We start from the raw sequence: 26,339 nt of genomic DNA, 5'->3' as shown, positions 1-26,339 counted from the left end.
GGTTGAAGATATAAACGCTACTGAGGACTGCCAACAAATGCATTATAGTGTTAGTATGGAGGTCGCGTTGGGTCTCCTCCCCTTGTGATGGACGGGTCCTGGAGATAGCTAGACCTTCACCATCCTCCTGGGAGGGTGCTGTATATATAATTTAATCATTACTATTTACTATATCTCTAATTTTAACAATAACGTTTATATAGCGCTTTTCTCAAGATTTATCAAACTGAAAATGTACGATGTGAATGTTATGTAATTATATAACTTAGTTTAACTCCTACTTTTTATCAATCGATTACGGAAATAGCGAAGCTATGCGAATTTCCGTCCCGTTTTCTATGTTCAAATCGAAGTCAGTTTCCTTCACTACAGTAACAATGAATATTTGTACTGAAATGGGTATTTCGCTTCTTACAGGGGTATATATACTCGGGTATTCTTATAAGGGGATATACCCTTATCGGTGTATATATAGTGCACTGAGAGTTTTCTTTAGTTATGGACTATGCTCAGGGGAAAAATATTCTTGCTTGTCGGTCAGTAAGCTGCTGCTCTTTTCTTCATAACTTCCCCATAGGTTGAGAGAAGTTAAGCCCAACGCCAAACCAAATCGCTTCTCATAATACATAGTTTACTTTTGTTCTAAACTACGCCCATTCTTACAGGTTGGTCAAACCACTATAGGTGGCCTTAATAATCTCCCAGATATTATCAGGCCTTAAACGCCACACCAAGCTGGGCAAAATGAATTTCAAAGTCGTTGATACAGTAGAAAACGCGAGCAAGAAGTGTCCTGGTGCGCTATACTGAAGGCCTGTAACAGTGGCCGATTATACGTGGATGACTTGCTTGATAACTCGTCTAAACGGCTTATATTATATTTTTTCATTATTCATTGAACGGTGCCGTGAGGAGGAGGTGGGTATCGCCTGGCACTCGTTGAACAGTGACAATCAGGGTGGGTCGCCTTGGTCTGTAGCGGAAAATGTTTATAAGGAAATCAGAAAAGAGGGATAGTGGCAGTGTCCAGTAGCACCTGAGCCCGACCCTGGTGATGGACGGGTCCTGGTGATAGTGATCAGGGCGCGTCTTCCCCTCCCTGCTGCTGCCTTAATAACAGTTCGGGGACGGTCATATAATTTACGCTTTTATTTCTCTCCTACTGATTCTTTCCTATTCATTGTCACAGCTTTTATTTTCTTTCAGATTGCTCTGCTTCGCAAAACGGAAGAATCGTGGACTGGCAAGACCAGCGATAAGCTTATTACATCAGAACGGGACGTCTTTGGATGGTCTATCCTATGGTAAAGTACAGACTGACGGATAATTTGTTTTGGGAATTAGAGATGGGATTAGTAATCTTGTGTAGATTAGTAGCAAACGAAATGTACATTTGCTTGAACTGCTGACATTACGTTGTTATACAGATATCCGAAGCATTATGCTAAAACTATAATTGAGATTTTTAACGTTGAGAATCCCTTCACTATAACCTTGAGCAAACTCTGGATTAATAGAACAGGAAGATTAACTGTAAACAAGGTGGAAGTTAGCTTATATATAACATGCTTTAAAAGCGACGGAAATATGAAACTGGGATGTAGAAGCTTAGGATTAATATACGGAATTCACTGTAATTATATTGATCAAATAAGGCTCTGAGCTACTAGATCACACAGACTAAGCTAGAAGCATGATGATGTCTTATACTATGAAACTAAATAGGCTGTATACAATGATTTATATATCATAAGATCAAAAGTTAAACAGCATCACGATAGTTTTTATTCACTCGACCAAAATAGCAAAGTGCAGCTGGCTCTCAGGAACTAATTATTTGAATAGATTCCTATTCGTTCCACCAATTTGCTAAATAGAATCTAAATTTATAAATTTCTTGTTTACCTGTTGAGGGCACTGGAGATAGTTTAGTTAGGGAATTATTCTTAGCTACGGAATGATTCTTACTCGGTCATTTACAACTACCAATTTTTAACAAAATAGCCTGAGGAAGAAACGATTAGTTGTAATATTATTCAGGTACCAAATGTCTTGACCAAGAATGATAATTCCTGCGTTTGACTGCATAGGTTAAGGGTTATTTATCACCCATTTCCAGGTGTTCCCAACCTTTTCTATGCCCGTACCAATGGAAAATGTTTGATTTAAGTTTACATAACATACCAAAGTAATGCAGTATCATATTTCAAGATAGCATTCTATAGTATCTTTTACTTAAATCCCAATGGATCATTTTTGGCGAATCGCGACGCAGCCTATCTCTTTGTCGCACCCCTGAAATGCCATCAATCTTGCATTCGCTGTTGGGTACAGGCATCCCCCTGGTTGGAAACCTTACCGCCATGTTCCAAAAAATCTCCTTTTAGTAAAATCTATCAAATATTTTCAACACCATGGCTTAGGTAATGTATATTCACCACAATATAACATTTTCTAAATTTTAACTTTTTGTCGAGTCTGCGATGGCTTTCCCGTCACATAGACAAATAAGCCTGTGTGTAAACAGTTTTACGTCAAATTTAAATTTACAGGCAAACGGGATGGGTGATATATAAATTCTCTTGTAACGCATACATTGTCTTACATAAACAGAAGATTGGGAAATAAGGCATGCGTGTGAGGGCAGGTATGGAAGTCAACATGAATGTTTTTCTGTTTAGGACTGACCGAAGGTCTCGCGTCAACAGACAGACGTTACAAGGCGGGTCGCTGAAGACTTTCATCACCAGAGACTGAGGCAGCACCCAACACCACAGACTTAAACCAAGAGTACCTGACCAAGATCTGCGTCGCCGGAGGCTTGGAGAAACCAGAGTAATTTTCTCTGCTTTGAGCTGAGAAAGCTTATCACTGAATGTAATTTACAGAGAGTAGACATTGAGCCTACATGTATCTTAAACGGTATCGGCAATCCTATTTTGTATTTCGTGTTTGTTAGGGGTGTTACTCATGGCTCTAGCTAGCCTGCCCGGTTCACGATGGCTCATGTCTCGTCTAGAAACAGCAGTGACAAGTGATGCTTGGTCTCTTGTCTCTAATCATCCCTGGCTTTGTCTCGCTGGTCTGATACTCATTTCAGTCATACCTGGCTCGAAACGGCTATTCTACAACATCGGGTCATGTGTGACTCGCAGAATTACGGAACATCCCATGCTGTCGATAGCTGGATTGATATCCCAAATGATCCCCGGCTCACGATATCTGGTATATTGTTTTAAATCGCTACTGGCCCGCGATGGCTGGTCGGGTACTCTCAGGTCTAACTTAGCGAGCGCTGGCTGGTCCGGGGAGGCTGTTCATCCATGGTTCGCGTTGGCCGGGCTTGCGTACTCGGGCCATCCTCAGCTTGCAATAGCTGGCCTGGTGTACTTGGGTCACACCTGGCTGGCCATGGCTGGCCTGATATGCTTGGGTCACACCTGGCTTGTGTTGGCTGGGCTGGTGTTCTCGGGTCATATCTGGCTCGTCATATCAGGTCTGCTGTTCTCAGGGTATCCGTGGCTGACAATGGTTGGTTTGGTTGTTTCAGGCCATACGAGGCTTGCCCTCGTTGGTCTGGCCTTCTCAGGCCATCCATGGCTCGTTCTGATTGGTCTGGTGCTGGTTAGGGCTTTTCCTAGCTGCCCTGTTGCTCAAGGTGAGGAGGCTGACAGCCCTCTTACTCATCAAGGCCAGGAAGAAGGTGGCGGCCACCTTACTCATCAAGACCATGAAGGTGGTGGCGGCCACCTTACTCATCAAGGCCAGGAAGAAGATGGCGGCCACCTTACTCATCAACCCCAAGAAGACTGTGGCGGCCACCTTACTCATCAAGACCATGAAGGTGGTGGCGGCCACCTTACTCATCAAGGCCAGGAAGGTGGAGGTGGCCACCTTACTCATCAAGGCCAGGAAGGTGGAGGTGGCCACCTTACTCATCAAGGCCAGGAAGGTGGTGGTGGCCACCTTACTCATCAAGGCCAGGAAGAAGGTGGCGGCCACCTTACTCATCAAGGCCATGAAGACAGTGGCGGCCACCTTACTCATCAAGACCAGGAAGACTGTGGCGGCCACCTTACTCATCAAGGCCAGGAAGACGGTGGCGGCCACCTTACTCATCAACCCCAAGAAGACTGTGACGGACACCTTACTCATCAAGGCCATGAAGACGGTGGCGGCCACCTTACTCATCAAGACCAGGAAGACTGTGGCGGCCACCTTACTCATCAAGGCCATGAAGACGGTGGCGGCCACCTTACTCATCAAGGCCATGAAGACGGTGGCGGCCACCTTACTCAAGGCCATGAAGACGGTGGCGGCCACCTTACTCATCAAGGCCATGAAGACGGTGGTGGCCACCTTACTCATCAACCCCAAGAAGACTGTGGCGGCCACCTTACTCATCAACCCCAAGAAGACTGTGACGGACACCTTACTCATCAACCCCAAGAAGACTGTGACGGACACCTTACTCATCAACCCCAAGAAGACTGTGACGGACACCTTACTCATCAACCCCAAGAAGACTGTGACGGACACCTTACTCATCAACCCCAAGAAGACTGTGACGGACACCTTACTCATCAAGGCCAGGAAGAAGGTGGCGGCCACCTTACTCATCAAGGCCAGGAAGAAGGTGGCGGCCTGATCTTGCAGCCCTAACTAATAAATTAATTGCTGGGTTGAACTTCCAACCCTCCCTCCATTACCCCCCCCCCCCCCCCGCACGCGCGCGCGCGGCGCACACACACACACACACACACACACACACACACACACACACACACACACACACACACACACACACACACACACACAGTTGAGAGGCTGGACCAAAGAGCCAGAGCTCAACCCCCGCAAGCACAACTAGCTAAATACACAACATGGCACACTCCCATGTCCCAAATTCCTCCAATGTTAATGTAAATTTATATAATGATTATTTGTAGTATTGTAAATCTTGTTTAATAAACACTTCAGAAGGAATCAATTTTAATAATATCCAGGTTCTGTATTTTTACCTTCATTGTGAAGTTTCTAAGTCTTGTTTCTATATGTATTTCGCGGGCTTTTTGTCTTCCTCTTGAGGCCGCGTCCGACCCGGTGCTTGGCAGTGTATGGTAGCCTAGCGAACATGGGTAGAGTAACAGATAGTTGCAGGTCTGGTGTAAATGTGATTTATTCTACTTTTTGTAAAGCGATTTCTGCAGGAATACTGTGATTTAGGAACACTCTGTCGAGAGGTCAAGGCTTTAGTTACCCCGGCAGGCCAGAAATATTTGGGCTCCGTTTTCTCTAGCCTGATGAATCTGTTCATCAGATAAAGATTCTTTATTTAGGTAAAGGTACATCCATTGAGTTACATAATGATGGATTTAGAGATAGTACATGTAATACCTAAAGTCACTAGTACGCATAGCGTTTCGGGTAAAACTAGCAATCTAGTAACAAACAATATAGTAGTAAATAGGTCCGGTAGCCTATTGGAACCTTGATATGCCTAATAGGGTTCCTGTCCTCACTACCTTAATCCAAACCGAACCTTATCAACATTTTCCGACTTCTGTTATTCCTTCCTTCCGTTATTTCTCGTCTCTTCTCTTTATCTTGTATTACTAATCCGTATTTATTATCAACTTCATAAGTCTCTCGTGACCACCTCAGTCCTCGCCAGTGTTTCCACCCGTGAGGAATTGTTTCCATCATGAAGTCACAGTTGGGTCGTTACGGGATATGATCCGCCAATCATGGTTTAAGTAGATCGATTTTTTTTACTTTGCGCATGTTTTATTCGATCATATTTACTAGCCGGAAACTCTACGAATGAGCTGCCAGATCCAGTTAGATGGATAATTTAATCGTTTAGCGGGAAAACCGCGCGCAGAGACAATGATTGGGAGACAAGGGAGGAGACGGAGGGAAAAGATTGAGTTGTTTTATATTCAGCTACTGGGAACAAAATATTCAAAGTAGCACGGGCTATGGTGAGCCCGTAGTGGACTTACCTGGCACAGGAGCGGGGCTGTAACATGTGAAAAAAAGATTGAGAGGTTCATGAAGTGATAAAGACCTTTTGTGCCCTCTGTAATCCTTTTTGCGCCACCGCTCACAGAACGAGTATGGAGTGCACAATAAACTAGCCCCCCTCCTCTAGCAGCAACAATCAGATCATGAAGGAAATGTAAGGATGGGCATCCTTACCCCTACCCGGCTCACAGGATGATCATCCTTGCCCCCCCCCCCCCACCCACCCATGCCCACAGGATGGGCATCTTCACCACGCCCACACCACCAGTTCAACATTGATAGTTGACGCAGCATGAGAACTGCTGAACGAACTTTGAGCAGTAGTGGTGTATTTATCTCGGCTTATTCCATAAATAAATGCTTCCTAAGCTGTATTTGTAAAGCTTATACAAAAATTACAATTTCAAATTATAAGCTTCAGATACGCTTGAGAGAAGGTCCACTGTTGAGTAGTCCGCTCTATAGATTGTCAAACCGTCAAAAATTCGGTGGTTTTACCTAACCAGAAATGTCAGTATTGAGGTGATTTTGAGTGTGTGTACAGCGAGAAGCGTGAATGTACACTGACTACACTTTCGACTAACAATTGAAGATCCTGGGTTCGATCACCGGCCGGAACAGAAATCCCTGGAGTTAGACAACTGCTGTGAGAGGGAAAATATTTGGAGCAGGACGACAGGATCGATTCCATTCTGCTCCAAAGATTTTCTCATTACACGTGTTTTCAGTGACATATTTTTTTAAGTTATCACTGGAAAATATCGTTTTCTATTATCCTTACTACTCAAAGGAACAGAAAACGGAGCTCACCTTCCCTTTCACAAGAGGAAGTTCATTTTCTCTCTCCCTATAAATTTTTCGCTCGACACCCATATTCACAGAAAACTGCCAGGGCCTCTCTCACTCCAGGAGGGGAACGACCGTCTCGGGTACGATTCGACGGAAGTTTTCTAATCAGAGTTCCTTCTCGACTCTGTGTTAATTCCGAGTTATCACGTATTACGCAGCCCTGGCGAGGTGAGCGACCTGCCCCCCGACGGGTCCGCAGGGAGTTATCCACGTCATTATGGAGAACAAATGTGTTCTATTTGCGGTGTTATTTTTTATTCATCATCCATACGGGAGGTGACTAGGGGCCTCGGCACTGACAAACAGTCGCTTGTGCACGTGTTTTACGAAGGTATTAAACGAAAACACCTGCCTGAATGAAGGGAATTTAGATCGTAATTATATAGATTTTACTAACACAATCATTAAGTATTCATAATTTTATATTTTCCAGATTCCTAAGTTAATTTTAACTTTTAATCATTTTAATTGGTGAGAACATATTCTCGGTGCCCAGATTTGCTGATTATTGCGCGCCAGATGCTCATCCTGTGAGCCGTAGCGCAAAAAAGTATTTCAGAGAGCACAGAAGGTCGATAGATAACATTCCTGTGTAGTCTCCCATGCTGGGCACAACGATTCGGAATTTAAAGATAAGAAATGTATATTTTTGTTTTGGAAGAGTTGGAATTTTTTTGTTGGTGGGTCAACGCCCAACACAAAAAAATAAAATCCAAAATGCACAACAAAAACGGCAAACGTCCAACGAAAGTGACAAACGGAGAACAAAATAAAATCCATATACATGGATATTTATATATATATATATATATATATATATAATATATATAAATATATATATATATATATATATAATATATATATATATATATATATAAATAAAACCAGTGTTGTAACCCATTTTGTGCAATGAATTTTTAATGACAAAATTCACAATATATATAGTGGTGTGGTGGAAGACAATGTGTGAGTATACGAGGGTGTCCCACAAGGCTCCCCTGGATGCTACATATCGTCTTCTTCGAGGTTGAGAGTCCTTACAAACGCAACCAGTGGTGGTAACCCCATTATATATAATATGTATATATATATGAAATAATATAAAATGTGTCAAATGAGGCACATTTCCGAGTCACAAAGACATTAACCATATTATCATATTGATGTTTTTTGCCGTGTGGTTTGGGGTGGGGGGAGAGCTTAGCTATTCTGCTCTATATCCTTGATAATTGTCCTCTCCCAACGATACTCTTCTGTCCACTACACGTGTTTTTCTTTTTCGCCCTCTCCCTATTTTTTGCCCTTGTTCTCCCTCGGATTGTTTTCCATATTCTGTGGCCATAACAAGCAGCTGCAGACCACAAATAACAGAAAACCACGCAGAAACATGGGCCGGTCCCTTGAGTGTGGGACATTACGCCATTGTGGAAAGTACTGCGAGCGTATGACCACACTTTTTGTGTATTGAACGTCCAGTGGTGTGGGAAAATTCGATTTTCTGTGTTATCGTTGAAATAATCTCATGGATATTCGTCATTGTTTCCTCATCGTTAATGGTGGTAGACCTGGAAGTAATAGTAGATTTATGAGTAATATTAGTAGTAGCCTATGATTAATAATTAGAATTAGCCAACAAATAAAACTGCGATTTGAACATTCAAACAAAGTTGAGGGTTTGAGGCAGGTCCCGTGAGCGGCTTGATTTTATGATTTGCGTAGAGCGCAAACCTGCACACTCCACCCAACCCGTCCTCTTAAAAAGAACGTCACTTTTGGCTGGTATGCGCACTATGGCCAAATTTGGACGTAATTTGAAATGAAATCAACTCACAAAAGTGACGTTCTGTTCCGTTTTCTATTTGAGTCGTCCGGCGTACGCGCAGAGGTTATAAGAGGACACTTTAAATTCATGTTTTTCATAACGTTTTGAAACTTTATGAAAATTTCCTGCCCACCTAACCTATCAGAGGACCCTTAACTTACTGTTGTTGAAAAAAAAAATCCCAAATTTATTTTCATTTTATTTTTTATTTTCAAATTACGTCCAAATTCGGCCATACGGGTAAACGGCCAAAAGCGACGTTCTTTTTAAGAGGACAGGTTGTCCAAGCCAACAGTCTGATAGCTCCAAGGATATTAATGTTGAATGTTTTAGTATTATAGATGAATTATTGGTAGAACCGTAGGTGATGAAAAAGAAAAAATGATATGGAAAGAAGAATAGCAAAATGGGAAAGACAGTAGCGATGAGAATAGTAAAAATGGAAAGAATTTAAATATGAGAGATAGGAAAGAATAGTGGAGAGAGGAGGAGATACATGGAGGAGAATTTAGGGAAAGAAACCTATAAAAGATAGGTATAGTTCACGTGTTCTTCCCGCAAATGCGTTCTTTTGTGCGCGCGCTTCTTCCTGTCTTGGTGTACTCACCTATTTGTGCTTGCGAGGGTTGAGCTTCGGTTCTTTGATCCCGCCTCTCAACTGTCCATCAACTGTAGAATCGTGTGGTGTATGTTCAGGTCTGTGTGGTTGAGCGTGTTTTTGTTATTGGTAGTCTGCGTGCTTGACAGTGGGGGGGGGGGGGAGACACGGGTGTGTGGGGGAGACGGGGGTGTGTGGGGGAGACGGGGGGTGTGTGGGGGGGAGACGGGTGTGTGGGGAGACAGGGGGTGTGTGGCAGGGTCCCAGACCTGTAGGTCCTCATGTCGGCCACTCGTGTCCTCTCGACCAGAGACTGACCTTCATCCCCACACTCGTGTCACAGAATAATAATGATTCAAGTAGTCCTCGATGAGCGTGATTAGCTGTAAGGGGGGCGTGGTGCCCCTCACATGATGGTAAACAGCGGTGGTAGTATTCGGTATGGCTAGTAATTTAGTACGGAGGCAGGATATGGATGGTGGACGGTGGAAGAGGGGATGTGGTGCCCTGTGAAAATGTTCAAAACCCATGACCAATCATCATAATTACAGCCCCATTTATACCTTATCACCTAAATACAAGAAAACCTCTTAAAACCAACCTTATATGAGCTACTGATGCAATTAAATATTTCATATCAATCTGCCTGAAATGAGAGGTAGACTCGTGTAAAAAATAAATAGGATGAAGGGAAAGGGGTGTGTTTACCAGAGCGAGCAGCAGAGACTTCCTGGCCTTTCTCCTCCTCCCTTCTCCTCATAAACAACTTCTCTAAAACCTCTCTCCTCACTGTTGTTCCTCATTAAACACCGTCTCTTCTATTATTAGATCGTCATCCATGGTTGTGTCTAGATTACCGCTCACTTGGTCTCGCCATTCCTCCCCTCTACTACCATCCTCTGACTTCTCTCATATCTCCCAACTTCATCACAGCTATCTCCCCCCGTCACCCCCTCCTCCTCCTCTACAATGAAGACAGGAGCGGTAATAATGTCATTAGTGTCAAGGACCAATCACAAGCCTCAAAGTGAGATTCTAATTTGCTTCATTGGCCGTTTTCTCTCGCCTCGTCGACTAATCATTAAATTAGAATTTGTGCGCAGGGAAGGATGAAGATTTTTTGAGTTTCTATTTGCTTCTAAATAATGAATCAAAATTATTTTATCATGCAAGTGCTTTTAGGAGTTATGCATTTTTATGAATTTGATCATTACATATTTAGAGCTAAGTTTAAAGGCCTCATTACCCAGCCCGTCCACCTGAGGTTCCCCAACGTCAAGAAACTGTCGTACTAAAGTGCCCTTATCCTAACCTTCCAGAGCACCCAAAACAGAAAACGGGACAATGTCAATTTCACGAACCGCTTACATTTTCTAGTACGACAATTTTTGGCTTGGGTATGTGGCAAAATGCGACGCTCTATTAGGAAAACGTGGGCGCCTGTCAGCTGGGTCTACAGCGCTTCGGATTCGTAATCCTGAGGTTCCGGGTTCGATCCCCGGTGGAGGTGGAGACAAATGGGCAAAATGTTTTTCACCCTGATGCCCCTGTTACCTAGGAGTAAATAGGTACCTGGGAGTTAGACAGCTGCTACGGGCTGCTTCCTGGGGGTGGAAGCCTGGTCGAGGACCGGGCCGCGGGGACATTAAAGCCCCGAAATCATCTCAAGATAACCACCTCTCTCTCTTAACCTTCAAGCTTACCATTCCTGTAGTCAGAAAACCCGGTTCCTTGTTCCTGTGCTTGTCTTCTGATCTACTCAGGGCAGCAGTATTAACATATTTATTCTTAAAGCCCTGATTAGTGAGTTACGGGAATATATATTTTGATGATAGCACCTAGTCTGTTATATGCAGTGAGAGGTTACTGTAATTATATGCAATATTTAGGGTTTAAATAATTATGCTGATTAGTCAGTCAGCATTTGTGGCCTTAACCCACCGGAGGATGATATTATTAACATTATTAACATCTTTATTGATAAAATTAATTACAATTTTGCCTAATCTGATATTTCAATTAAGTCGTATTAAAGTGAGGATTATGCTGGTATTCACTGTCACGCAGGACAGAGGGTAATACACAAGACAATAGGTCTAAACTGTAGACTGAAGCACATGTATATCATGGTTACAATCAATGTTTTAATATGTGAAAACAACTTTCTATTGTGCACTGCCACACAAGGGCAGGGATGGGTTCATAAGTGATGCAGCTTAGGAGTAATATAAATAAGGCATTAAGCCCAACACCGTTACCAGATCAGACATATCAGGAATAAAGGTTTTTCAATTCAATATTACATTTTTTCGCTTGATAATGTTATCTAGTGTTATTAGGCCTCGTCAACTAGTTAGATTAATCTGTAATGCACTTCGTTAGTCATTACTTTAATTCCTGTTAAAGATGCATACTGGTAGGGAAGATAGGGGAAGTGGGGAGTAGAAATAGCCTAAACTATTCTATCCCTTTGAGATATATTTTATTGTCTTGATAGACGTACTGTACTTGAACTGGAGAAAGGGCAACGGACACACGGAGGAGGACAGGGGGCGGGGGGAAGCGCGCATCACCAGTAATATGTTTCCAAATTATACCTAATACCCAACGTTCATTAGTCAATTAACAGCAAAGTCAGTCATTAACTAATTCTGAAAGTAGCAATTTATTTTTGAATTTAAAGAAAATTTTCGCCCTTCGTGTAAGAGACGCTGAGTATATCCAGCTTCTTTGTTCTATCTCCTTATTTTTTCTTTCTTTACAAAAAGCACGTTCTTAATGAACAAAATATACTTTATATAAGAGGGTGTCACTACCAGGTCGTCAACAGGTATACCGCTCCCGCAGTGCAAAAATATTATTTTGCTATGTACTCAGTAAGATATAGTATACAATGATCTGTTATGTTTTTGTTGTATTAAAAATGCTGTATGTCTTAATCCGGGTATTCCTTTATCTTCAATTTAATTTGTGACTGAACGTGTTAAATGAAACGAGAAAATCTGTATTAATGAGTTGGGCCTCGAATACGCTTGCAGGTAAGTCCGCAGTAATCCCTGGGGCTACGGAGCACTTTTAATTACTTTATACCCCTTTGATCTCTTAATTAAAACATCTAAGAGGCTGAATATATACTTGATAAAAGAATATTTAATCTACTTGAGTAATATCAAAATTTCAAGACCTTAAAAGTTAGCAGGAAAATCAATGTTTTCAAAGATTTCATAGACGATTTATACGTAAAATTGATATATAAAAATTGGTAAATAAAACAGTACATATATCAGCTAGTTATAATTAGGAATCACAACTACTGTTGGTGCTTATCAACCGATAATAAAATAACGTTATATAAATTGTTTAGCTTACAAAATTCACGAAATTATTTATTAACGAATGATAATTAAAACAAGAGGAATTAGAAATCATTTAGGTATTAAAATAATGGCTATGCACTCCCGTGAAAAATAAGTAATTTAATATATAATAATAGAAATAAAGTAATAATTCAGAATTTGTCCTTAGCATTGTACATTTATTTGCCATAGACCTAGTCTTTAAAAATACAACTTTACTATACTTGGATTAGTAAAAAAAAAAGTTATTGTAAAGATAATTTGCCTATAATTATATATTACACAAAACTTGTATAATAAAAATCATCACAACAATAGCAAACTTACTCAAATGCATTTTGAATTACGGGAATCCATAATAGATAAATATGTATTAGCAGCAATTCTAGAATTCAATACAAATTACTAACTAAAGGAGCGAGGGATTGTACAGCTTATACCAGCCAACATCCAACCACTTCTTTGGTCTTCCCTTCATAGACCTCAACAGGTCTTTCCTTCATAGTCCCCCTTCTGATCTTTCCTCTCACCAATGCCCTCTGTCCATCTACTTAAGTCTCCCCTTCTCCTCCATCTACATAATCCACTCTCAACACACACTCCCATATGTCTTGTCTAAGAGGATCTCATTTACGATATTCCCACGCCCCTGTATCGTCACACGGCTCATAATCGTTATGCTTGCTTTTGTTGCAGTGTGTTCGTGGTGTTGCTTACAAGGTTGTGTTCAAATCAAATTATTTATGTGGATTTAAGGATAGGAAAGATATGGAACTGGAAGAGGTTAGGGGTTAGAAACGTATTAATGAGAAATGTGAAATATGGAAGACCTATGGCAACCATCATAACTGTGTGAACTTGGAAAACGGTATGAGAAATGTGGAAATATTTTGCCATGTATTGGACTAAACCAATAGACAGAAATTAATATATATTAATGTATTTAATAAATATATTTAACTTGAATTTGAACGTATCTAGGTTGGGGGGGGGAGTATTGTTGTGATCTACACAATTCATTGATACCTCCTAAACTACTATATTAAACATATCTTGATTTATTTCCCTTCTTAAAAAAGAGCCAGATCACACCACAGGTTGACTCTCCGCGGGGAAAGTCAAGACACTAACCAAGTACACCTATACCTGCAGTAGACACGTAGCATTTACTTGTAAAGCAAACAAACTATATTAGAAGCCTGATATTGTCATCGGTTACGCAAAACTAACAAGGTTCTGGTTACACCCAGGATGTAAAGCCAAATGTAACAAGGTTTAAAGATCAAACGATTACTCTATACGAGCTGCATTTGTCTTGCTACAGCAGTACCAAGTAATGATTTTAACACGGCGAGAAATTGACTAAACAGTGATGCTGGCAGTGAACTGTCTTTATTAACATATTAACTTCCTTTTGGTAAACATCAAGTTAATCATCTCGCTGCAGACATACTCCTACATGTCAAGTTCGCTGGCCACGACTGCTGGCTGTCACCACCACACATTTTACCTTGGTAGATATTATATTAACATTGATTTTATAACAAGAACAAATTGTTTGCTTAGGATAAGCTGAAATATTTTTTTTTATTATAACATTTATGTAACTTTCAAATTGTGGTGCCGTGTTAGGAAACATTTCAGTCGGTCTTAAATGTACCCAGATCCTACTTATACCGGTTCCAATACTAGGCATTAATAGGCCTATTGGAATCGCTGATTACCCAAGAATTCGTCAAGAGGGATTTGCAGCGTGGGTCGAAGGGACGTATTATCACGTTTAGTGAAGAACCAAGTTTCCCACAGTCCCGTTTGCTGGAGGTTCCCTGCTCCTCCCCCACCCTTCCCTCTGAGGAAGGCTCGTGGGGTGAATGGGTGAGGAATCGCCCGGGTGGGAGAGGTTGAGGAGTGGGAAGAACTGGGTAGGAAGCCACGTGCGGAATTTGAGGGAGGGGGGTTGGAGGCACTTTTAGGGCCGTGCATGGGGGGGGGGGGGGTTGGTGGAGAGAAAGTAATGCTTTATAACAAAATTTGGGCGAATGGTGAAAATTAGAAATGGAGGAGGAAAAGATATTTAGAAGAGAATAGAAAGTGAATCAGGAAGCAACAGAGAAGTTATAAAGAAGCAAAATTCAAAACCACCCTTTGATACCGAGATCAAGCCAGGATAGCCACAGTTTATTTCTATATATATATATATATATATATATATATATATATATATATATATATATATATAATATATAATATATATATATATATATATATATATATGAGCGTTTTTCTCTATTCCAGATAATAAACCAAGATTTTGACTTAACTATGATTAACTTGATCTAACCAAGATTTGGTTAGTTTGGGATTTTGGCTAGCCTCGCCAAAACTCGTGGTTTGAGACGGTCGTGGGTAGGTTGTGATCTCCTCTCCCCCCCCCCCTATCCATTTGAATGAAATGGCAAATTATATAAATTTCCAATCTCACCAAGTACAATACTCCATCCCATTAGTCGTTAAGACGTAAGTCTCGTCCTCACCACATACTCAGACCTTGATAAAGCACTCACGAGTGTGCAAAAGACTTGGCGTAAATCTTTACATAACATTCACAAATACACAAGTGTGGGGTTTTAGCCAATGTTATGTCTGTGAGAAGACCTTACCATTACTTTTATTTCTTCTGTCATTGTTCAGCGCCTTGTTCTTGACACCTCTAATTGTTTTATGGACCTGTGCGATGGTTGTTTCATAAGGTGGCACTCATTGTTATTGATGTTAAGGTCTGTTGTTGTTTGCTGGTAATAATATTGCAACTATTCTGTTATCTGCTAGAACCCCCCCCCCCGGCCTAGTTGGAATGGCCAACCACCCCCCCCCCCTCTCCCCGGCCTGGTGGGCGAGGCCACTCCCCTACTCAGCCTAGTCGTCAGTGTAGCCGCCACAAGTGGTACAGGAGAAAACGTCAATGTTGGTGGCAGTGATCGGCCATGGACGCGTGACGCAGTTTTGCGATCCCGTGAAAACGCCACAAACACTGTGATTAATGGTCGTCGCTGCCCACTGGTCCTCAGTGATATATATTCCCACCGCGCGCTCCATTGGCGTAGTCGTTCATGTTCCAGATTTTTTGTTAACGATTTCTTAAAATCATTTTTATATATTAGTTTAATACTGTGTTTATGTTTCTGAATATATTTATATATTCATTTATATTTATATATCTAACTTCCCAGATGAATTTTTGAGTTAAGCAAGGTATATTAAAGATTAGCTGTTGATCCAAGTAATGACAGGGGCATATATATACAGGAAGACATGGTACGCTTTTTGGTATATATATTCCCTTTAGAGAGTTTAGTTCAGGACTAAAATATATTTTCTGGTTGACCAGGAAGCAATTGTGGTGGCCACAACCTCCAGAGATTGTTAGGTCTCAAGCCTAAAATCAAACCAAATCTGGCAATTAAAACTAAAAAGCCCGTTGAAGCCAGTGTGTGGTAGTTGTACAAGACATGAAATGAGAACCAGAAAATGTGTATAAATATCCTGCAAATATTGCCGCGTGGCGCCACTCCAGGGCCTCGTGGGGCCCACTTCAAGTCCTCAGTCTTGCAGAAAATTATGCTGTTCGTTGGACTGGAATAATCAACGACTTTCCCTGATGACGAGAAACCCCCCAAAAAGATAATTAATAACAGAAAAAAGATCATATTGACATCGGTCATGTCATTGAAGACCTCGCCGACTATTTGGGAATCGCAGTGGGGATAATTTCTCAAAAAAATCCCAACAATCGATACGACTGCATCTCTGACAAAGGGATCGTTACGTGTGTGTTATTGAAATAAATTGATATGTAAGCTGCAGTATGCAGGGGTCATCACCCTGGTCATGATGTATTAATGCTAGAGTGTAGATATTGTTATTGGGGTAAATACTTGGCTAATAGTTTAGGGAGACTGAATAAGCGAAAAATCTTTGTTCAGGATTATATTAGTCCTCTCCTCTTTATATAGTACTTATAGTAACTATGTGGACCATCGTACATATATTGACGTAATGGACAATTAGAAAGTAGAATTTGGTACTATTGAATTTAGACAAACTGGAAAATGTTCTGTATTTATATTGCTAATAAACCCTAACCATCTTAGGGATAACACACGCTATCTGATGCCTAATAATTGGCCTAATATAGTACATATTAGTTCTAGTTAATAGTCCTAATTAGGCCTAGGAATATTTAAGTTTGGTTTTAGCTTCGTTTTTCCGGACTCTATAAAGTGAATAGTACCAGATTCTAATATCTGATTGTCCATTACGGCAATGTGTGTTCGAAGGACCACATAGCTACAAAAGGTACTATCTAAACGGGAAGATGGGTTGGATTTTATATAGCAATTGATTTTACGCCATACTTACGGTTTTATATTCACAACTTGGTTCCCGCAAAGCTTCAATCCTCCGTTTTGTGTACAAAATATGTGAGAGGCTGCATGAACACGCAAGCCATAGACAACTAAGAATTCTATATGACCCGACTAGGATTCGAACCCATGACGTCCAGGATCACCCCCAAACGTACACAGTACTTGTTAACCTTTACGTCATGGGCTAGAATCCTGGTCGGATCATATGTTCTTAGTGATATATGTATTTATATATATATACTGCATGTATGCTTATATCGATGACGGGCCCCCCCTCCCCCAAGGTCAACTACTGACCTGCAGGAGGCAACCCACAACAGTTGTCCAACTCCCTGGTAACCATTTACCGTTAGGTGAACAGAGCCATTAGGGGAAAGGAAATTTGGCCAACTATTTGTCCCGCATGGGAATAAACCCAAGGATCCCTGAGTGAGAGTCGAGAATCTGATAGAACTAAACTGCGTGGAAATTACCCAGCAAAATGGGGGACTACATTTTGTAAATGGGTAAATGGAGTCTACAGGGACTAGTGCTAGCACCCCAGTGTTCGTAGTACATGCAGGTGATGAACTAGACAATAGTGACAGAGACTACAAGCTGAGGTCACTCCAAAATGTCTTATTTTACCTTATTCGCGCTAAGGGTCACAGTTGGTCACTCGAGGTGAGACGTTTTTCTGGAGGAAAGTTATCGGGTCATGACAAATATTGTAAACATGTTTTTGCTTCAGGCGAGGAGTCACAATAACGTGGCTGAAATATGTTGACCAAACCACACATTAGAAAGTGAAGAGACGAAGACGTTTCGGTCCGTCCTGGACCATTCTCAAGTCGATTGAGAATGGTCCAGGACGGACCGAAACGTCGTCGTCCCTTTACTTTCAAGTGTGTGGTTGGGTCAACATGTTTTTGCTGCTCCCTAAAATCTCCCAGTGCAAAGGCTTGGGGCTAATGTTCAGCCACTATACGATACTCGTCATAGAATTACAGCTCGTCATGCAAAGTTTGGTGAAGCTAGCCACAAGCATCTGGCCTACAACCTCCAACATGTATGCTTTTCCCGTAGATAAAGATCTCTATAAATGTGAGGACCTCGATGAGCTAAAGAAGCTTCCTGTCCTTTTTGAATACGACATTCAAATTACAATCTGGCGTCCGACAGGACCAATGATCCCGTTGTTGAATTTAAATCCTGCGAAGAGCCTCGCCTGACTATCCAAGATGACACATAGGTGGTATGGGTGCGTCACAGGGCCAATCGCAATTGGCTCCAGTTCCACCCTTCAAGAAATATCGACATTTATAGCGATCCGCTGCGATTTTCATTAAGTCTAAAATTGAAAATTTGTTATCTATAGAGATTTAGCAGTTTTCAGTGCGGACGCTCACACTGACGCTTCATCAGGCTACATGATAATCCTAACAAATAGATCTCGTATTGTCGATTTTTTTTTTTAGTGGAGAGGACGAGGGCGAGGGGGAAGGAAATACATACGAAAAAAACACAAGATCAAGTTATGACAGATGAGTAAATGTTGGACGGAAAAATGTATAAATGAAACTAGGCATGAAATGTGTCTGGGGGCGCACTGGGACCTTTCCTCCCTCCCCACTCCCCCTCCAAACTTCCCCTACCCTCCCCACTCCCCTCCAAACTTCCCCTACCCTCACACAGCTAAATGAACCCCCACCCCCGTTACGCCCCACCCCAAGCCTGCTCCCAAGCCTGCTCCCCAAGCCTCCCCCATGCCACAAGCACGGTCAGTACAAGCAGAGGAACCTCCCCGCCAGCCGCTCAACCCCCCCCCTTCCCCATTGTTGCCAACGAACAATTGCATGATCGTGCGCGTAGCAGTGTTAAGTGACTTTGTTATGCGACTTTGTCAAGAGCATGTTTCCTGCTGCCTTTGTTGTCCTGGTCGGGATCTCCCTTTGATTCTCAGTTTCTGAAAATAAAAAATAAAATATTAATGATCATTAGTACAATTAATACTTGGAACTAAAATCATTCATTCAATTCTGAAGTGTGTCTATCACAGATAAAAATAATCTATATATTTATGTAATTGAATAAATAATACTTGTAGATATGTATATCTAGTAATAATTTAATGACATTATTATAGAATTAATGATAATTACAATAACAATAATCGGTTATATATTAATAGCAGCATTATAATGATGGTAATTGATGCTATAGAGATTGTCATTGATGTGGTAATAAAAATATGCGTGTGAGAATGTCCAGTTCACTAAATAACAGCAATATAATTAATAAATCATAATTTAATATTGTATTTTTATAAAACTTTGAATAATACTCATTGTATTGTGTATAGTAGGGCTGAGAAGCGGGTACAAATACACGTTGTACCCAGCTTTTCGGTGTATACATACTGAGTTAACTGTAGTCCTGTATTATGTTCAGGATTAAAGTATTCTTCCTGAACAGTCGGTGAGGATTTGATTGCCTAAACCTTACAGAGGTTGACAGGCTGTTGTTTGTTTTTAGAGATTCAGCTACTTGAACAAGTTCCAAGTAGCACGGGCTATGGTGAGCCTGTAACTTACCTGGCACAGGAGTGGGTGTGGTTGACAGGCATAAAGCCCAACACTAAACGAAGTTACGGTAGGGCTGGCAAGCAGGTACTCAACAAACACAAGAATGGATAAATAATTAACGAAGCGTGTCATAATAACTTGGATGAGTACATCTGCGTAAAGTGCGCATGTAACACTATATAAAATGTGCATCAGCATGCCATTGAATCCGTACTCACATTTTTCATAACATTACAAAAGGCGCCTCTAAATATGCTTATTCAGTCACTTCTTCTGTGCCCAATATGTCGTTGATAACTTAGTTCTTAGGAGCTTTGTTAGCGTTATGTATAAAGCATATAGTTGTATCAACTGTATCAGTAATGATTGTGATATTACTATTAATGTAAAGTGAACAAAACACTAATGCGAATGATGATAAATGTGGTTGTCGAAAATTCCAGTGTTTCCCTTCGAGAAAAAAATAATTTTCTGTTGCACGGCGGCTGCCTTAACCCTTCAGACGCCCCCCTGGGAGGATATCCTAATGTTCAACCCGCCCCCACTACCCCAAACTCCTCCCCCATAGGAGGATCCCCATGTAAGGACCCCATGGGTCCCCAACGGAGCCCTACCCCCAGGCAGGGGAACTTATCCCCCCAGGCGTAAACAACTGGAATTCTCCTCGCGCTCATCACCACCAAGTCCTCAGGCGATCCTTGTTAATGATGGCACAAAATCGTTATTAATTATGGGTTTGCAATCGTGCAATTAGTAGACGTCTCCTACAGTGAGTGTCTTGTATTCTTCTTCTCAGTGCGGCTTTAAGATATAATCGTATACAAAAGTAATGTTTCATCATATATCCGGGACACAACGACAGTGTTGCAGAGTCCATTCCACGAGGTTATTGGTGCTGGCGTCTCAACAGGGTGCCTCCCACACCCCGCTGCGTTATTATGCAACAATTTATTTTCCTGATTAATAAGACAACCCTCTCCGAATACGTCACCTTTTTTTTTTGAAGGAATCTACCAATTCCTTTAAAATGCGTCGCGGTAGTACAAATGATATCACCGTAATATTAACTTTTCCGTGTATAGTTTAGGCGGGTTGCTGAGGTTAGTGCATTTCTGGGTAGGAAAAAATAATATTTTTGAGATAAATAGAGAGAGAGAGAAGAGGCTGCGTAAGAACTGTGTTTACTCAACCTCGGAGCTGTTGAAAAATCAAACAAATTTGAAGGAAATTTCCACCGAAGATCCAACAGTAATATAAAATTCTTGACTCTTGAATCGCACAGCTCCAGTGGGTGATTATCTCCTCGTGCAATCAGAAACGGTTGCAACACTCTGCAATCATGGATGGTGTCAAGTCATCTCTTGCAATCAGTCGTGCCGTCAAGTGGCGCTCGGAACCCCACGGTCATTACGTCCTAATTCAAGAACCTATCTGCCTCAGCCCCAACCTCAGCAGTCTCAGCCCCCAGCTGAGGCTAGGAGGGGCTGAGCTTGGGTCACTTCAACTGCCCTATGACACTACCCAACTGCTGCAACCCATCATGATTCATCTTGCAAAGTTTAGCGAGACTAGACCCAAACATCTGGCCACTAACCTCGAAGAAAGACATCTGATTTCATAGATATAATATGTCAACAATTGTCTTAAATTGAATATTGTTTCTTTATATCATGCAAAATGGCATTACTTATTAATTAGAACCAAAAAGTAACTTATCTCTCTAAGCTTTTTAATTTGTTTAAACAAAAAATATACAAAATCGCTCTGACTGTAGACATAAAGCCAGCCTTGCCAGGCTAAAATAGTCATACCAATCTTAATTATACTTGGACCATCACAACATTATTTAATATATAACCCGATAAAACAACAACATTGCTCTTGGCCAACACAAACAACTCTGCTAAAATATAAAATTCCTGCCGTTGGTTGGATGTTGCAGATCACCACCGCCAGGACGTAACGATATCTGACTGTGGGCTGATGTTGATGACAGCGACCCCCTGGTGATGCGAGGGGGAACCCGCTCAAACCCGCGCTCTCTTGCTTGTTCTTGCTCTCTTGCTTGTTCGTGCTCTCTCGCTGGCTTGCTTGCTGGTGCTCTCTCGCTGGCTTGCTTGCTGGTGCTCTCTCGCTGGCTTGCTTGCTGGTGCTCTCTCGCTGGCTTGCTTGCTGGTGCTCTCTCGCTGGCTTGCAGTCTTTTGCTTGCTTGCTCTCTCGTGCTTGCTTGCTCTCTCGTGCTTGCTTGCTTTCTTGCTTACTCTCTCTCGCTGTTGTTGTAGATATAATTACAACATTCTCCAGTCCACTACGGGCTTATCATAGCCCGTGCTACTTAGAATTGTGTGTTCCAAGCAGCTGTATCTAAAACAACAACAGAGCAACAGCAGCAGCATATGGGACGCTGGCAAAAATTAGAACGTCATTTAGAAATCTAAATAGGAACGCTTCTTCAATGCAATCTACATAGCCTTTCTTAGATCAATTCTGTAATATGTAGCACCGGTCTGGATATTGTACCTTGCGAAGCATTAAATGCTTAGCGAAAATAATTTTATTTGGTTTACACAGTTTATTGCTAATAGCTGTACACTTTTGCTAAGTTTTGTTAATTTTATGTGAATTAAATAAATAACTTATCACAAGAATATGTTGTAATAGTTGTCAGGATGTTATTTCAGTTGACACATTTTTTTGTTAAATATTCCTGTTTAAATATAATTCGTGGACTGTTATTAAGATCCATAAGCATTATTCAGCATCAGTTTACATAAGAAAAAGTTATTGTATAGTATACATAGTTAACTATACGTTAGCTATAAGAGATGCGTGTCTAAATTTAAGTTGATACCTCGAGTCCAATATAGAGGACATGTTGGGTTAGTATCATGGTTTTTCTCCCATGTAATTTTGGCTCTTCGTGGGAACTTTCCGAAATAGTTAAATTATTCCGCTACAGGTACAAGAGTTAGGCGGGTCACCAGGAGCTAGGCGTCACTTTCCCGTAGTCACGGATAGGAAGGTACTGATAGGTAATTACCACTCACGCACACGCAAGTACGTACACACGCGCACACTCAGAGGCACACGCGTGCACAGGTGAGGCATAAAAGGGGTAACATAATATGGCAACAATGTGCATTAAACATTTTTATAATTCAGATTTTTTCTGTTTTCATCCTGTCCTCCTGGTAGTAGTTATTGACCTGAGCGTCGCAACTCCGGTGCATGGGATGAAAGCGCCGCGATATTGACGCTTCCTAGGCCTATAGAACCTAGGCTTCGAGAGGTCGGGTGGGCTGCCTGAGGTTCAAATGTGTCTGGTCAGGCTGAGCCGTGAGCCCGGGCTGGTGTAGTGACGTCACACCACAACGACACGAGTCGACAATGTAGACAATTCGCCACATTCACATTTCGACCACCAGTAACTACTACCACAGCTAACTGTACTCTCCCTCGCCGGTAAGGAGCCGATCGGCCGAGCGGACAGCACGCTGGACTTGTGATCCTGTGGTCCCGGGTTCTATCCCGGGCGCCGGCGAGAAACAATGGGCAGAGTTTCTTTCACACTATGCCCCTGTTATCTTATAATAGTAAAATAGGTACCTGGGTGTTAGTCAGCTGTCACGGGCTGCCTCCTGGGGGTGGAGGCCTGGTCGAGGACCGGGCCGCGGGGACACTAAAGTCTCAAAATCATCTCGAGATAACCTCTCAAGATAACCACTAACTGCTGCTCACACCACCACTACCAACCACCACCATCACTAACTACCACCACCATCACTAACTACTGGTCCCACCATCACCAAAAGTCAACATGAGGAAGAGTGACAGAGGCACCAGGAGGGACCAACTATTACCAGACGGCACACTGCCTTACTCAATACAATTTTACAAGTATATTCACCAAACTCTGGCTGCCAAACCTGGACGACTCATTTCGCGCAATTGCACGTGTGTATCTGCCTGAAGGCTCGCGCTCAGCTCTTGGACCCCGCCTTGGTGAATGGTGACAAAGCTGTTGGATCACTGGGGATCGAACGGCGAACTGCAAGAAGCGCAACCCTCGCTCTACCGACCAGTCAAAGTGACAAGCTAAATATATCAATTGCTAAATCAAGTGATGACAAATGTAAAAGTTTAATTACCTAATACCGAAGAAAGTCATATGTGAACATGAATATGATAGCCTCGAAAATGACAGATTTCGTAATTAAACAATAACATCGTAAGATTGATCGTTCTAAGACAAAATAATATGCAGTTCATAGAACTGTTTACATCGTGGCATTCATTCTCGTAATGTTTTCTCTGCAGCCGTTGTTTTAAAGATTCAGCTACTGGGAACGAAAAGTTCCAAGTAGCACGGGCTATGGTGAGCCCGTAGTGGACTTACCTGGCACAGGAGTGGGGCTGTAACTTGCCCTGCTCTGCGACCGTCGCCTGGAACATTAAGGCTACCACCCCGTCCTCATGGTACCTTACCTACCCCCTCTCCTTGGTCCCCGTCTCCTAACACTACACACAGCGTCAGGAATGCTCACAGACGTAGGTTCGAAGCCTCGTCACGGCTCTTGTGTATTTGTTCCCAGTCTCCTACTGTCTTCGTAATGACCATATACTGCCCTCCCCCACGGACACCCGCCCAAGGTCACCAGTGTCCGGACACTAGAATGACCAGTCCGGCAGCTAATGAATCAAAATTGGCTGGACTAATTGGTCACTGCTGCAGAAGGCAGAGGACCTAATTGGTCATCGGTAATCGGGGGAGTGGAGTAGGATCAAGTGACATCACACTGAGACGGGACAAAAGGAGGAGATCATCTCCCGCGGTTTTACCCTACGGTGGAGGACCTCTTTGTCTTCCTGTCTGTCTCAACCTCCCCCTTGTGACTCAGCCTTTGATATTCATATATATATATATATATATATATATATATATAATATATAATATATATATATATATATATATATATATATATATATATAATATATATATATATATATATATATACACACACATTCATTTCCCCGGGAAGGCTTTATATAATTTATATAATAATGCTTCAATATTTTTAGTTTTATGTTTTTCTAAGACTGATCTGTAATCCTTTTGACTGTTGTTGCCTGTTGTTAGGTTCCCATTCGTGCTCGCCTCGCATTCACTTGCTATAATTATTGTTGTCCTTGTGTTAGTCAGCACCAGACACTTGTACAGCTGAATAACCACTTTGTTTCCCCTGGAATGCAAAGGTTGTTTTATTTCTGACATTTGGTGGAACAGAACTTCTAGGTTCACTTTCGTGTGTTAAAATTTTGTTAAACAAAAATCCCCGTTTGTGCTGGGTTCACTTTATCATCAATTTCCCCATTTTATGATAAGTATTGTTGTTGCGCCTACATCTGTAAAGTGTTGCATTTTCCGGCAATGAACAGTATTTGCAGTCTTCCGACCATCTGTGGAGTTCGTGAGGATTTCTTTGTTAGGCGTTTCTCGCTTCCTAGTCCATGAACATTACGTCTGGAAGTCCTTTGTCAGAGTAGTTGGTTACGGTTTAACAAAATGTAAGTAGGTTAGTAAGGCAGGATATTTTGTTCGTGTTGATTTTACAATTTTGTTGACTGGAATGGTGAATGATTTCCTCAGGATTCTCTCCTTGGGCTTGCAGGTCTGTGAGATTAGGCTAATTGGTTGGTACTTTCCTGCTGAACTTGCCTATGTCCTTGAGAGATAATGTCTGTTCAACGTTGGAAGCCAAACGTTAGGGCTTAGCTTCATCCAAATTGACAGAGATAATGGCCTGGGGTCCGGTGTGAACTTGGACTGGTTTGGGTCCACAGAATTACAAGGGGAAACAGCGTGCCAGTGTCGCATTCAGACCACCACCACGATTTTTGCTACCACCCACCACTGTACTTACGAAAAAAAAGTTAAAGAACAAAATTTCAACCCCTATTTTTTCTTATAGAAAGGGGAATCACCTTGGTGAGTGGAGGACGGGGTGAGGGACGATGGGGGGTAGGGGATAGGGGGGGAAAGATGGATAGATGTACGAGTAAATGGATGGATAGTTGATGGGTAGAGGGGATAGCTGGATAGGTAGAAGTGAGATAGATGGTAGGCACACAGACCCGGGCAACGCCGGGTTACCCCCCCCCCCCCTTTAGTATAATATAACTTGTATAATTCATTGTGTAGGGACAGGTAGTCACCATTTTTACATTTTAGGCTTATATCGGGGTCCTCCCCTCCCCCCACCTCAAGGTCGAATTACTGACCCTTCCCAGGATGCAACCCCACAAAAAACTGACTAACTCCTGGGTACCTACTTACTGCTAGGTGAACAGGAGCATTGGGTAAACGCTCTCAACCATTTTTGTCCCGCCCGGGCTTCGAACCCGGAATTTTCGATTGTAAGTCGAGAACAAACCCGACTGTACTACCGAAACAATTGTTGTTAGCCCTGTGGTTCTCCAGGTGGAGGGCCCAACCGTTGCTGGTGGGTTTTAGGAAGGTCACATCTATACCAAGGTGATGGGTTTTAAGGGTGTTTATTCACACGACTATTCTGTTAACCCGGAGAAAGAGAGCTGTTCTATTTACGGTCCATTTTCTGGCAATGTGCAGAACCGCATCTTGACAATTATAATTTTCAGAACAATTTAATTAGTCCCCCCACAAAATTATGAAAAAGA

At 42.0% G+C, this 26,339-nt stretch overlaps 1 protein-coding gene across 16 annotated transcripts in view; it reads left to right on the top strand.

The window, feature by feature from the left end:
- The window catches only part of LOC123749572 (apolipoprotein D), a 48,861-nt gene that overhangs the window by 8,722 nt on the left and 13,800 nt on the right, over nt 1-26,339 (top strand). For 6 of the 16 annotated variants that reach the window (XR_011230074.1, XM_069334468.1, XM_045731753.2 and 3 more), the window contains one exon: nt 1,207-1,304. Coding sequence is in view for 15 of the 16 variants with exons in the window: in XM_069334468.1 (XP_069190569.1) it covers nt 1,207-1,304 (98 nt within the window). In the remaining variant the exon portion in view is untranslated. Of the gene's footprint in view, nt 1-1,206; nt 1,305-2,681; nt 4,996-26,339 lie in introns of those variants that run through there. The other 10 variants (XM_045731711.2, XM_045731727.2, XM_045731719.2 and 7 more) reach the window with 2 other exon arrangements.

The sequence above is a fragment of the Procambarus clarkii genome, chromosome 4 (assembly GCF_040958095.1).
Source record: "Procambarus clarkii isolate CNS0578487 chromosome 4, FALCON_Pclarkii_2.0, whole genome shotgun sequence".
NCBI classification, from domain to species: domain Eukaryota; kingdom Metazoa; phylum Arthropoda; class Malacostraca; order Decapoda; family Cambaridae; genus Procambarus; species Procambarus clarkii.
This window is presented reverse-complemented; position numbering and strand designations above follow the sequence as displayed.